This window comes from Mustelus asterias, chromosome 2 (assembly GCF_964213995.1).
Source record: "Mustelus asterias chromosome 2, sMusAst1.hap1.1, whole genome shotgun sequence".
Taxonomy (NCBI): domain Eukaryota; kingdom Metazoa; phylum Chordata; class Chondrichthyes; order Carcharhiniformes; family Triakidae; genus Mustelus; species Mustelus asterias.
In genome coordinates, this window is record NC_135802.1 from 96,886,908 (window position 1) to 96,900,982 (window position 14,075).

At 41.9% G+C, this 14,075-nt stretch overlaps 1 protein-coding gene across 4 annotated transcripts in view; it reads right to left on the minus strand.

Moving 5' to 3' along the window:
• Positions 1–14,075, minus strand: part of cdk6 (cyclin dependent kinase 6) — a 265,424-nt gene that overhangs the window by 38,155 nt on the left and 213,194 nt on the right. For all 4 annotated transcript variants that reach the window (XM_078239057.1, XM_078239065.1, XM_078239048.1 and 1 more), the window contains exon 5: positions 11,021–11,130. In XM_078239057.1, the coding sequence (XP_078095183.1) occupies positions 11,021–11,130 (110 nt within the window). The remainder of the gene's footprint in view (positions 1–11,020; positions 11,131–14,075) is intronic.

A 14,075-nucleotide genomic window follows, 5' to 3' on the forward strand; every position in this document is an offset into this window, starting at 1 on the left:
GTTCAGGTTCCTTCTGCCTCCGTTCCTGTGCCCAGCCAAAAATTCAGCCCTTAGGTTCTTATATTCCAATATAATTGGAACTTTCTTTAAAAATTGAAAACTCTGTCAATTTATTATTTGTAACAAATTCTTGGCAAAAATAAGTGAGTCAAGTGTTGCATGCAAAGTTAAGTGTTCTCATAACTTTATCAGGATGGCCTGATGGTTTGCTCGGGCATCAGAAATACATGTAGAGATAATATAAAGGAAAACCACAGAACTATAAATCATCCAAAATCTAACATGCTAGTATTAGAATTTAACCACAGGTAACAGACCTAACGGTTTTAAATACCTTCTCTTCAGTAATGCACAGCTGAGGAGTCAATTGAAAAAATATTATGTTACCATTTGGGGAAGCAGATGTGGACAGAACAATTCCTGGATTCCTAATTTCAAAGCCTTGTTTCTTACTATGTCATTAAACTGCGAGAGAAAGCTCACCAGACTGAGAATATTTGCAAGTTTCTTTCTGATTTAGTGATTGTATTTAATTATAGCATTAATGTTTCAGTGCTTTTCTTCCTCCTCTCAAAATAGAACCTTCTGCTCGAGTCCAGAAAAAGCATTTTATTACCACTGCTTTTACAGCTATTACTGGCTCATTTGCTGCAGAAAAAAACTGCATCAAATAGAAACTGGATATGTTTCAGGATTACCATCAGATGTGTGAATGAAACACTTGGTAATAGTAAAAAAATGGAGAATCTGTAAGAGTAGGATACATTTTAAAACAAATAATGTTCAAACTGTCGAGTGTTCCAGTCAGCACATTTATATTCACACTGTCAGACAGAAGACCATTTATCCATCTAGCCCTCCAGTCCGTAATAATATCTTGGTATATTTCTCGTAATCACATTTGTTGGCCGGAATCGCTATTGAATCACATCTTGGTTTCTTCCTCCACCATCCACGCTGTTAGTCTGTTCCACTTACTCATCATTCTTGTTAGTCAAATAATTTCTCCTGTATCTCTTGGCTACTGTGCCACAGAGACACAAAGGGTACTTTCACACCCCTGGGACACTGCAGACATGAGCCGCAAGGCCAAGTCTGAGACTTGGGATTTTCAAGCATAAGAGGAACCTGGGGTAAGCTTATCAAATTATAGGATAATAAATGGCATTACGGTTGTTCTGAAAAATGATTTCAAATAAAACCATGAGAGCAGGACAAGGAGCCACTGTTTCAAACTGTGTGATGTCAGCTGGTTCCTCTGATTATAGAGAATAATCCACACATCTGGATGGACTTTTAGGAACCAAATTGCAGGCAAAAGTCCCTGAAATCCTGCAGATGTTTTTCTAGATGCACGAACTAAAATGGCTCGAATGGTTTGCTTCATCTACTTCAATCTTGTGATATTAGATATTTTATATACAGGTAGTTATAAATGTCACATTCTTTAAAATTCTTTTATGGGATGTGGGTGTTACTGGCTCAGCCAGCATTTATTGCCCATCCCTAGGTGCCCTTGAGAAGGTGGTGGTGAGTTATTCTGCTGTATAACTTTGACTTAACTCCTATTTATTTAACATTAAAAAATTCACTATAGGTTGTACAACAGGTTAGATTCTGCTGATATTAGTGTGGTTACAGGCATGGCATGCAAGCACTGCTAAAAATCTTTATAGTAAGCTGTGGCAGTTGTAGTCCTTGTCATCATTCCTACACATCCACACACTCCTGTTGTGGTGTGAGAAGTGGGATGGGATGGCACAAGGGCTCTGGTGCACCGAATTACTCATTTTTGATGAGAATATCACTGACAATTGGAAGATAGTCAAGAAATTTGATGCGTATACTGCTATGTCGGTCTGTCCTGACAAGTTGAAGAAAGTCCAAGCATACCCCATCAGTGGTAAGCAGATGGCCAATGTCGGGGACCTCAGTGGCTCTAAATCATCATTTGGCAGGATTGAGCTTCAACTGTCTGGTCCTGATTTTGTGGAGGACCAGGCACTGGCATTCATCATCTTCTCACATAATTTCACAAGGTTGCCCTGTGAAAACTTGATTCATAGATCTTTGAAAGACCTCACTCCCAGTAGAGATACCATTGGACACGTGCAGGTACCTGTATCTGCCCCAATGGAGACATGAACACCATGAGCTTCGAAGATCCTTTATCAAGCAGAATTTTCCAAAATCCATACTTTGCATCCTAGATGCTGAAGACCTTGGCATCGGGCATGTCAGCTAGAACAAATTATCAAAGTTCATTCCTTGCTGCAGTGAAATGACTGGACCCCTGTCATCTTATCCACCAGGATGTAAAGGCCATATACTACCAAGTATCTTAATAACTTATCACACCAAATATTCTACCTAACGTATTATACCAAACCTGATTTACTCATCACTCCTGTGCTCGCTGACCTACACTGGCTCTGACATTGCCTCGATATTTAAAATTCTCATCCTTGTTTCCAAATCCCACTGTTCCTCTCCCCAGCTCTGTAACCTCCTCCAGCCCTTACAACCCTCTGAGATCTCTGCGCTCTTCCAATTCAGATCTTTTCACATTCCTGATTTTTATTGCACCATCGGTAGCTATGCCATCATCGCCTCGGCACTATGCTCCATACTTCTCTCCCTAAACATCTCCACCTCTTTACTTCTTTCTCCTCCTTTAAGATGCTTGTTAAAACCTACCTCTGGCCAAGCTTTTGGTCGTCTGTCTCAATATCCCTTCCTGTAACATAGTATCAAATGCTGTTTGATAACACTCTTGTGAAGCGTCTCGAGACTCTTTAACTATGTTGAATGTTCCTATGAATGTAAATTGTTGTGGTTGCTGAGTACTTGCTGTGAACGCGGATGGAACTGAAATAATATGGGGTGTTGATGAAAGTGGGATTGGGAGGATGAGTAGCACTGCAACAAATTACAAGAGGACATGAATAAACTTGCAAAATGGGCAAAAAATTGACAAATGAATTTGAATGTAGATAAATGTGAGGTAGTATTTTTTTTGAGGAAGAATAGGGAGGTCACTTATTATTTGGAAGGTGCAAGTCTAAGTGGGATAAAGAAACAAAGGGATGTTGGAATACAAATACACTAATTACTAAAAGTTACGTCACAGGTGAGCAGATGTTATGATCCTCGTGGGGAGACTATAAAGCAAAATAAGCTAATTTACTGAATGACCCCACAAATGAAGAAACTACCAAAAAGGTTCTACTTTTTGTAGCTTTTACTTTATCAGAACCAACACAAATCAGAACAAACTCAACTAACACATGAATTGAACAGACAAGTGATATCTCAAAGGTAAATTTCACTTTAAGTAGGCAACACAACAAAGACACATCTTACACAGCCACAAGCATCCACATCACTCCGTGCAGACATGTAACACTACATAGGTACAAAGTTCCATAGCGTGCTGTTCTTTATTCACACAGGGTAGGTCAGGAGTCCTACCCAACAACAGCTTTCATCTCTGAGCTTCACAGATACCCTTATCATCAGTAAGGCACAATCTATGAACCCCCCTCTCTGAAGGTGTAGCTTTCCAGAGTTCCTTTTCAACCAACCAAACAATACCACCCCAGTTCACTGTTTGGCCATTTCTGGGAAAACAACCAGCTGTAGCATTGCTGAAATATTAATACAGCGTTTCAGATTTTAAATCTATAGTTAGCTGCAACATTGTCTCCAAAGCCCCCATCTCCTTTTCTGCCAAACAGAAAAAGAAAACCTTCTCCTGAGAATGATTTACTTCTTCTCTCAAAATTCAATGCACTCCTCTATTGTTCAGTTTTTTCTTTCAGTTTACATCTGTGCTTTCACTCGCTAGCTCAATTCCTTGTAGTTTTCCTTTGCGTCTAGCTACACATCTTTTGGTTTTAACTTCCTTCCTGTTGGTACTGCTTCCAGGTCAAAGGTTGCCAGATCACGTGGATCAGTATTTCTCATTAACCAGAAAAATTACAATTGATAACCTTTACAACTGATTCAAACTCTTAAAACATTTCTAAAAACAATTAGATTCCAAAGACATTTTTAAAAAATCACAAGTTTTCCCTACTTCACTGCTTCCAGGTCAAAGGTCATCACAAAGGCACAAAAACTACCAAGCACTAAATTTTATTTGACGAGTCAGGAAGTTATGCTAAACCTGAATTGAACCTTAGTTAGGTCACACTTGAGTATTGTGTGTAATCCTGGTCACCACATTATAAAAAGGATTAAGACATTGCAACAAGTGCAGAGAAGATTTAGAAGGAAGATACCAGAACTGAGTTGATATACGTTTCAGGAAACGATTGACAGTCTGGGGCCCCTTTCTCTTGAACAAAGTAGGCTGAGGGGTGATCTGATAGAAGTCTTTATAATTTTGAAAGGCTTTGATAGAGTGGATACAGAGATAATGTTTTCTCTTGTGGAGAAGACCATATCTAGAGGTCATCTAAATAAGATAGTCACCAAGAAATCTAATAGGGAATTCAGAAGGAACTTCTTTGCCCAAAGAACAGTGAATATATAGAATTTGCCTCAACAGGGAAAGGTTGAAGTGAATAGTGTTGGCGCATTTAAGGGAAAGTTAGACGAGCATTTGAGGGAGGCAAAATAGATGGTAATGATGATAGATTCAGATAAGAAAAGATGGGAGCAGGCTTGAGTGGAGCATTGAGACATGCAAGGACTGGTTAGGCCAAATGGCTTGTTTCTATGTCATATATCCTACGCAGTCATAAATGTAACTGATTGAGTTGTAATATTCCATTGAGGTGTTAATGAAGATGGGAAATGAGGAGCACGGAGGAGAAAATAGATTCAGATTCTTCCATTATGCTAAAAATAGAGCATGCTTGATGGAAAGCAATATTATCAAAAATGGATAAATGTTGGGAGTGTTATAATATAAAGACACCAGTCATTCATAAGGGACTGTGGGTTCATTTATTAAGAACAGATACATGTGAACAAATAAACAGATAGAAAACTTGAGGACATCAGAGCTGCAAAGCTATGTGTCTATACCCTGCTCCAGGCCGAGGCTGGATTACATGACACACCTCCCTTTAGGTGCTATCATGCTGCTATCCCTTAAAGGCATATTACAACTGATAAGCAGGAGAGAAAGGAATTAAACCACAGCAAATATATTGGGAACGATATGCCACAGCATGTGGTACAATGATCATCTATATAATGGATAATTGGCTGCTTTACGAAACAGAAATGAAGAATAAACCTTCGATTCTGTATCTGACATATGTTTAGAGAAACACAATTTTCAACTGAAGTTCATATTTGCAATTTGCCATTGTGGTCCTCAAGAAGTGTTACCGCATATTGCAATCCCTTCCAGACATGAGAGCTGACACTTCATACCTAGAAAATGCACAGCTACAGCAAACCTGCATCAAGAATATCTTGGATGACAGGATTCAGGAACCATGGATGACAAGGGAAAATGTAAGCTTAGTCAAAAGGAAAAAGGAAGCATACAATAGGTCTCGGCATCTAAAAACTGATGACACCCTTGAGGAATATAGTGAAAGTAGGAAGGAACATAAACGCGGAATTAGGAGGGCTGAAAGGGGCCATGAAATGCCTTTAGCAAACAGGGTCAAGAAGAATCCCAAGGTTTTTTATGCATAAATTAGGAGCAAGCGGGTAGCAAGAGAAAGAGTAGGCCCACTCAAGGACAATGGAGGGAAGTTATACGTGGAACCACAGGAAGTGGGTGAGATCCTAAATGAGAATTTATGTTGGTATTCACCAAAGAGAAGGACATGATGGGTGTTGAGGTCAGGTATAGGTGTGTGAACGTTCTAGACAACGTCGATATATCAAATGAGGAAGTGTTGGGTATCCTAAATTGCATTAAGAAGACAAGTCCGCGGGGCTGGATGGGATCTATCCCAGGTTACTGCAGAAGGCAAGGGAAGAAATAGTTGGGGTCTGATCAGATATCTTCACATCCTCATTGACCACAGGGTGAGGTTCCAGAGGATTGGAGAATAGCCAATGTTGTTCCCTTGTTTAAGGAAGGAAGCAGGGATAATCCAGGAAATTATAGGCTGGTGAGCCTGAGGTCAGTGGAAGCTTTTGGAGAAGATACTGAGGAACAGGATATATACACATTTGGAAGAAAATGGACTGGTTAGTAACAGGCAGCATGGTTTTGTACGGGGAAGGTCATGTCTCACCGACCTGATTGAGTTTTCTGAAGAGGTGACAAAGATAATTGATGAGGGAAGGGCTGTGGATGTAGTTTATATGGACTTTAGTAAGGCATTTGACAAGGTCCCACACGGCAGACTGGTACAAAAATTAAAATCACATGGGATTTGGGTGGGCTGGTTGGATGGATACAGAACTGGCTTGGTCATAGAAGACAGAGAGTAGCGGTGGAAGGGTGTTTTTCAGAATAGAGATCTATAGCTGATGGTGTTCTGCAGGGATCAGTGCTGGGACCTCTGTTGTTTGTAGTATATATAAATGATGTGGGGGGTCTGTTTAGTACGTTTGTGGATGACACGAAGATTAGTGGAGTTGCTGATAGTGCCAGGGATTGTCAGAGAATACAACAGGATATAGATAGATTGGAAACTTGGGCACAGAAATGGCAGATGAAGTTTAATCTGGACAAATGCAAGGTGATGCATTTTGGAGGATCAAATTTAGGTGTTAATTATATTGTAAATGGCAGAACCCTCAGGAAAATTAACATAGAGAGATCTGGGCGTGCAGGTCCACAGTTCCCTAAAAGTGGCAATACAGATGGCCAAGGTGATTAAGAAGGCATTTGGCATGCTTGCCTTCTTCAGCTGGGGCACTGAGTGCAGGAGTTGGAAAATCATGTTGCAGCTATATAAAATCTTGGTTAGGCCACATTTGGAGTATTGTGTGCCATTCTGGTTGCCACACTACCAGAAGGACATGGAAGCTTTGGAGAGAGTGAAAGAAGGTTCACCAGGATGTTGCCTGATCTTGAGGGCTTTGGCTATGAGAAGAGGTTGAATAAACTAGGATTCTTTCCATTGGAAGGACGGAGACTGAGGAAAGACCTGATAGAGGTCCACAAAATTATGAGAGGCATAGACAGGGTAGATAGTCAGAGGCTTTCTCCAAGGGTGAAAGTGTCAATAACGGGTCACAGTTCAAGGTGCGGGGGAAAAGCTTAAGGGAGATGTGTGGGGGGATTTTTCATGCAGAGAGTGGTGGGTGCCTGGAACGTGCTGCCAGAGGAGGTGGTGGAAGCAGGCACTTTAGCAACATTTAAGAGGCATCCGGATGGGTACAAGAATAGGGAGGGAATAGAGGGATATATGACCGAATAAGAGCAGAAGGTTTTTTTTAACTTTAGTTAGTCATGATCAGCACGGGCTTGGAGGACCAAAGGGCCTGTTCCTGTGCTGTACTTTTCTTTGTTCTTTGACAGTGTGGCCATTTGAATGCTTTAACACCTGCAGTGGAGTATTTTTATTTAATTTGGTAACAAAGCAATACATGTAGACCCCAAAACCCCACCTCACATCTTATGCAGGGCCCACATATACCGAAGGAGTGCCAAGGTTTACCAAATTAGATACGTTAAACACCTGTGCTCTTATCTTCCCAGTGGTAATAAGTATTACTGCTGCAGCTCCTGAAAGGATGGAAGTTGTAAGGGAACTAAGGCTTCTATCATAATTGTAACAAGCTTCTGAACCTTGTGTAGAGAATGAAAGCTTACAATGCCTGCTTGGTGAAAAATTGAGTCGACTCTTCCTGTACATTGGGCAGATGAACGCTGCCACCACAAGGGAAAAATGATAGTACCATTGGCAATGTGCCTGAAAAACATTAAGAAATAGCGTCACAGAATCTTTTGTGACCACCCAAGAGGGAAGACAGGGCCACGTCCAAAACCAAAAGCTCTGGCATTGCAGCACTCCTTCAGTACTGCAGTGGGACTGTCAAGTCTAGATTGTGTGTTCAAGTCTCTGGAGTATTGCAATCCATCTCAACTATAGAATTAGAATTCTATAGTTCTGTTCTCTTTTATTTCTGCCCAATTCCTTGCAAATGCAGATCTTCCCCACATCCCCTCAAACACTTTTTTAATAATAGTACAAGGAGAAGTTCCTGAAAGCTGAACAGGGTTAATTTTGACTTTGCACGATAGCAAATTGGCAGCTCATATTATATCTCTCTCTTTTTAAAGTTTCCATTCTTGTTAATCACCCCCATGTCCAAGTTTTAGCCTGACTAGGTGCAAGAGAGCATTAAGCAGGGAATCCCCAGATTAATTTGGATGGGTAAATAGAGTTGAGGAGTGGGTGACTTTTCATACTCTTGGAATTTCTACATTTTCCGGCTGAAGTTGTTCATTAAAAGTGAATTGCGGGCTGGTGGTGGTGGAGGGGGGAAAGGAGGAGGATCAGGCATGCTGACAAGTCAAAAATTCTAGTCCCAATGTCTGGAATGGTGAGTGAGTTGAATTAGTCAATGTGATTCAGCAGCTCTGTTTGCTACAGTCAATGAGGTATTTAACATTGCAATTTCAAAATGCTGCAGTATTAATTTCGAATTTATTTCACAAACCTCAGAAAATGCTATGTATGCTATCCAGTTTTAAAGGAATTATTGTTTATGAGGCCACGTATAATTTTAAATGACTTTTAAAAAAACATTTATGTTGAAAGGCATAAGTGGAGGTTATCACCATGGTTTTACTGGCTTCCACATGCTTTGGAATTATCACCCTGAACAGATGACAGAAACTCCAAGTATGTGGCAAAAAATTCTCTTTTCAGGTTTTGCATCACGCACACATGCATGACAATGCTTTACTGTAAAACACCAGATAACAATACATTAGATATGTCCTGGCAACTGGCCTGTGATAAAGAGCCACTCACAGCCTCCTGTTGCCTCACAAAGACTAGGTGTGGCTGAATGTAAAGATATTCTCAACAACTGCAGCAGTATTCTTAGAAAACACAACGAAGCCACATGCAAAAACTGATGACTCACCTTAATGCTGGCTAATTTGGAGTAGAGATTGGCTCAGACATTCAGACCAGTTCATTTTTGAGTGCATGGGGTTAGCTAGCAGGGTATATGCCCTGTGCATAAATGTGGCCTGAGGCTCCACATTGCAAGGTTTTGCTGCTGCTGTTTTCCATAGGGAAACACCTCAAGGAAAAGCAATTATCAAAGGTTGCATATTTTCCGGCTGGAATTCTTATTTACATTGGCAGACAGTGCACGTATGGCAAGAAATGTGTACATGCATCCTGCCTGCCATACTGGCATCTTGATAGTCTGAGTGGGCATTGCCTCAATCAGTTTCTAAAGGGGTGCTTTTCCCTCTCTGGTTTTTGGCAGACAGGGTTGGCTGCGGCAGGAGTGGAAAATCTAGCTGGATTTCCTGTTGGGATTGTTCCTTCCCCCTGAAAATGATGTAATACATTAGAAAACATCTGATTATCAGGCCTCCACACTTTATAGTCCCCCCCCACTGTCTCTGTTACATAATTCAGTCATGTTGGCGTGAGGGCACACCGACCTGAATCACAACAGGTCACCCACAATTTGCACCTGGTGAACAGAACCTGCTAGAGAGTTCAGGTGAATGCACTATTCCAGGGAGCAAGAGGGTCATGCCCGGGCGCAGTGCTGTGGAAGTTCGGAGGGGGGGGTTCGGGGTGGAGCTCTATTTTTAATTTTTGAGGGCACCCCAATCTTTTAAAACCTAAGTTGCACTGCTCTGCCAGCGTGACATTTGTGGGGCCTGCCCTTTCTTTACTTTTGCCTGGTTTGGCTTTATTGTCGTTTTATCGCCTGCTGTGCCACATTGCAAAAAAATGGAAAATTCCACCCTAGGCTTTTGTATTTTGCTTTTTAATTACTCGTGCCTCCACTCATAGCGTGATCAACATTTCAATCAGAGGGAAACCGTAACCAATGCCGCATACAAACAAAATACCAAAACTATGAGGCAAACTAAACCAATCAGAATATTTGGATTTATATAATGTATCAAAAAACAGACCAAAAACAAGCATTTACCTTCCCAAATGAGTGAGGAACATAGAATCAGGAATAGGTCGTTCAGGCCCGTGAGCCTGTTCCACCCTTCAATCAGATTGTAGCTCATCTACAATTCAACTCAATTTCTGTTGGTACCCTTACTCAACAAAAATCTAACTATCCTTTAGGGAGCGAGTTCCAGACTTCTACTATTTTTTGTGTAAAATAAAGTGCTTCCTGTTTTTGTTCCTAATTGACCAAGCTCTAACTTCATTATTATATTTGCTGGCTTATGGAACAACCCATCAGAACCAAGTTGGGGGGAGTGGGGGTAAGTTTTTCAAGCCCAACTGCCGCAGGCGTAAATCCCAGGCCGGAAACTCTCGTGAGGGACATAACCGGTTTTGCAGCAGGGAGATCTCTGAATGTGATGTATCGCTGGTGGGAATGACTACAGCCGAGGCCAGTGCAGCCCAATGGTGGTCAGGGACATTCAAGGAATCCTAAGACCTTGAGGATAAAGTATTTCCAGGCTGTCTTCATTGCTTCTTGTAAGTATATTTATATTTTACTTAATAAATTCTACTTAATCCACAAATACTCGTCATTTGTACCTTGTTAGGTCAAGCACAACTAAGAACCCCTTTGTTATAGATTAAATATTTGGAACTAGTACTTCTTACAAAGGGGTTTTATACCTTGGAACCTTCAAATCTTACACAGCCTTTGGGCCACCCAATCTAGCACTAATTTAGAGTCGCTGCAATGCAGCAGGCCACCCATTCGGACCATGTATCATACAAGCAGCATCTTAAATAAGGTCTTATCTTCACTGGACTGGCCTTTAGATTAAAATACCTCCTCATGTGTTCACACAATACTACTATTCCTAGAGGTGTTCTTTCCTCTATTATATTCTCCTGAATTATATAATCCAGGAGATTATATTCTCCTGATTTTCTTAAAATATATGTAATATGTTTGCACCAATGAGCCTTACCTTCGACGGAACATTTCTGCAAATATGCAGCCAACACTCCATAGGTCAACAGGTGTTGCATAACTAGACTGCAGCAGAACCTCTGGTGCCCGGTACCACAAAGTGACAACCTGAAAAGTAAAAATGGCCGATTTAGTGCACGTAGAGGAGCTCAACATTTCAAATTGTACACGTCAATCCAAAGTTTTTATGGCACCTCAGCAGAGAACAGTTTTATGCACAAGTGACAATATTACATGTCTTCTCTGGCTGTTTAAATGACATATAAAGACACCATGGTGGCAAAGTATTCCACAAACATTAAACTCCATCCCATACATGTATCTCAATTCTCAAATAAAAAAATATTACAGAAATAGTCTTCCTCTAAAAAATAATCCCTTAAAGAAAAATGTCGGTGGCGTTTTTGTGGAGGAAGACGAGAAACGCGGATGGTGGTTTGCCTTCCTGGTGCCGGGATCAGGGATGTTTCTGACCGTATCCAAGAAATCCTGAAATGGGAGGGAGAGGAGCCAGAGGTCGTGGTGCATACTGGTACCACTGACATAGGCAGGAAAGGGGAAGGGGTTATGAAAGGAGAGTATGGGAAGTTAGGTAGGGAGTTAAGAAGAAGGAACGCAAAGGTAGTAATCTCGGGATTGCTGCCTGTGCCACGAGACAGTGAGGGACGGAACGGAATAAGGTGGAGGATAAATGCGTGGCTGAGGGATTGGAGCAGGGGTCAGGGATTCAGGTTCCTGGATCATTGGGACCTCTTTAGGGGCAGGTGCGACCTGTACAAAAAGGACGGGTTTCACTTAAATCCCAGGGGGACCAATATCCTGGCGGGAAGGTGTGCTAAGGCTACTGGGGACTGTTTAAACTAGAATGGTTGGGGGGTGGGAATCAAAATGAGGTGACTGGGAGAGAGGAGGTTAGCTTAAAAATAAAAGGGGCTTGTAGACAGTGAGAGAGAGAGGATATGCAGGTGACGGAAAAGGGAGCGCTCAGACCGAAGGGTTGAGATGTGTTTATTTTAACGCAAGGAGTGTAGTGAACAAAATGGATGAGCTTAGAGCATGGATCACTACTTGGAAGTGTGATGTGGTGGCCATTACAGAGACTTGGTTATCTGAGGGACAGGACTGGATACTTCAAGTGCCGGGTTTCAGATGTTTCAGGAGGGACAGGGAAGGAGGCAAAAGAGGTGGGGGAGTGGCACTGTTGATCAGGGATAGTGTCACGGCTGTAGAAAAGATGGATGCCACAGAGGGATTGTCTACGGAATCTCTGTGGGTGGATGTTCGCAACAGGAAGGGGTCAATAACTTTACTGGGTGTTTTCTATAGGCCGCCCAATAGTAGCAGGGATGTGGAGGAGCAGATTGGGAAGCAGATTCTGGAGAGATGTGATAATAACAGAGTGATCGTGATGGGAGATTTTAATTTCCCAAATATCGATTGGAATATCCCTAGGGTAAGGGGTTTAGATGGGGAGGAGTTTGTTAGGTGTGTTCAGGAGGGCTTCCTGACACAGTATGTGGATAAGCCTACAAGAGGAGAGGCTGTGCTTAATTTGATATTAGGGAATGAACCTGGGCAGGTGTCAGATCTCTCAGTGGGAGAGCATTTTGGGGATAGTGATCATAACTCTATCTCCTTTACATTAGCATTGGAGAGAGATAGGACCAGTCAAGCTAGGAAAGTGTTTATATTTAATAAGGGCAATTATGAGGCTATTAGGCAGGAAATTAGAGGCATAAATTGGAAGGAGGTTTTCTCAGGGAAATGTACAGAAGAAATGTGGCAAATTTTCAAGGAAAATTTGTCTGGAGCTCTGCACAGCAACGTTCCAATGAGACAGGGGAGTTATGGTAGGTTACAGGAACCATGGTGAAACCATGCACGAAAGCTGTAATGAATTTAGTCAAGAAAAGAAAAGCCTACAAAAGGTTCAGGGAGCTAGGTAATGTTAGAAATCTAGAAGAGTATACGACTAGTAGGAAGGAACTTAAGAGGGAAATTAGAAGAGCAAGAAGGGATCATGAGAAGGCCTTGGCAGACAGGATAAAGGAAAACCCCAAGGCATTCTTCAAGTACGTGAAGAGCAAGAGGATAAGATGTGAAGGAGTAGGACCTATCAAATGTGACGGTGGGAAAGTCTGTATAGAACCGGTAGAAATGGCAGAGGTATTCAATGAATACTTTACTTCAGTATTCACAGTGGAAAAGGATCTTGGTAGTTGCAGTGCAGACTTGCAGCGGACTGAGAAGATTGAGCATGTGGACATTAGGAAAGAGGATGTGTTGGAGCTTTTGAAAAGCATCAAGTTAGATAAATCACCGGGACCAGATGGGATGTACCCCAGGTTACTGTGGGAGGCGAGGGAAGAGATTGCTGAGCCTCTGGCGATGATCTTTGCATCACCAATGGAGACGGGAGAGGTTCCGGAGGATTGCGGATGTGGTTCCGTTATTCAAGAAAGGGAGAAGAGATAGCCCGGGAAATTATAGACCAGTGAGTCTAACCTCAGTGGTTGGTAAGTTGATGGAGAAGATCCTGAGAGACAGGATTTATGAAGATCTGGAGAGGAATAGTATGATCAGAAATAGCCAGCACGGCTTTGTCCAAGGCAGATCATGCCTTACGAGCCTAATTGAATTTTTTGAAGATGTAACTAGACACACAGACGAGGGAAGCGCGGTAGATGTAGTTTATATGGATTTCAGCAAGGCGTTTGATAAGGTGCCCCATGCAAGGCTTATTGAGAAAGTGAAGAGGCATGGGATACAAGTGGACATTGCCTTGTGGATTCAGAACTGGCTTGCCCACAGAAGGCAAAGAGTGGTTGTCGATGGGTCTTTTTCAGCATGGAGGTCGGTCATCAGTGGAGTGCCCCAGGGATCTGTTCTGGGACCCTTGCTCTTTGTGATTTTTATAAATGACCTGGATGAGGAAGTGGAAGGATGGGTTGGCAAGTTTGCTGATGACACAAAGGTTGGTGGTGTTGTGGATAGTGTAGAGGGATGTCAGCAGTTGCAATGAGACATAGATAAGATGCAAGACTGGGCGGAGA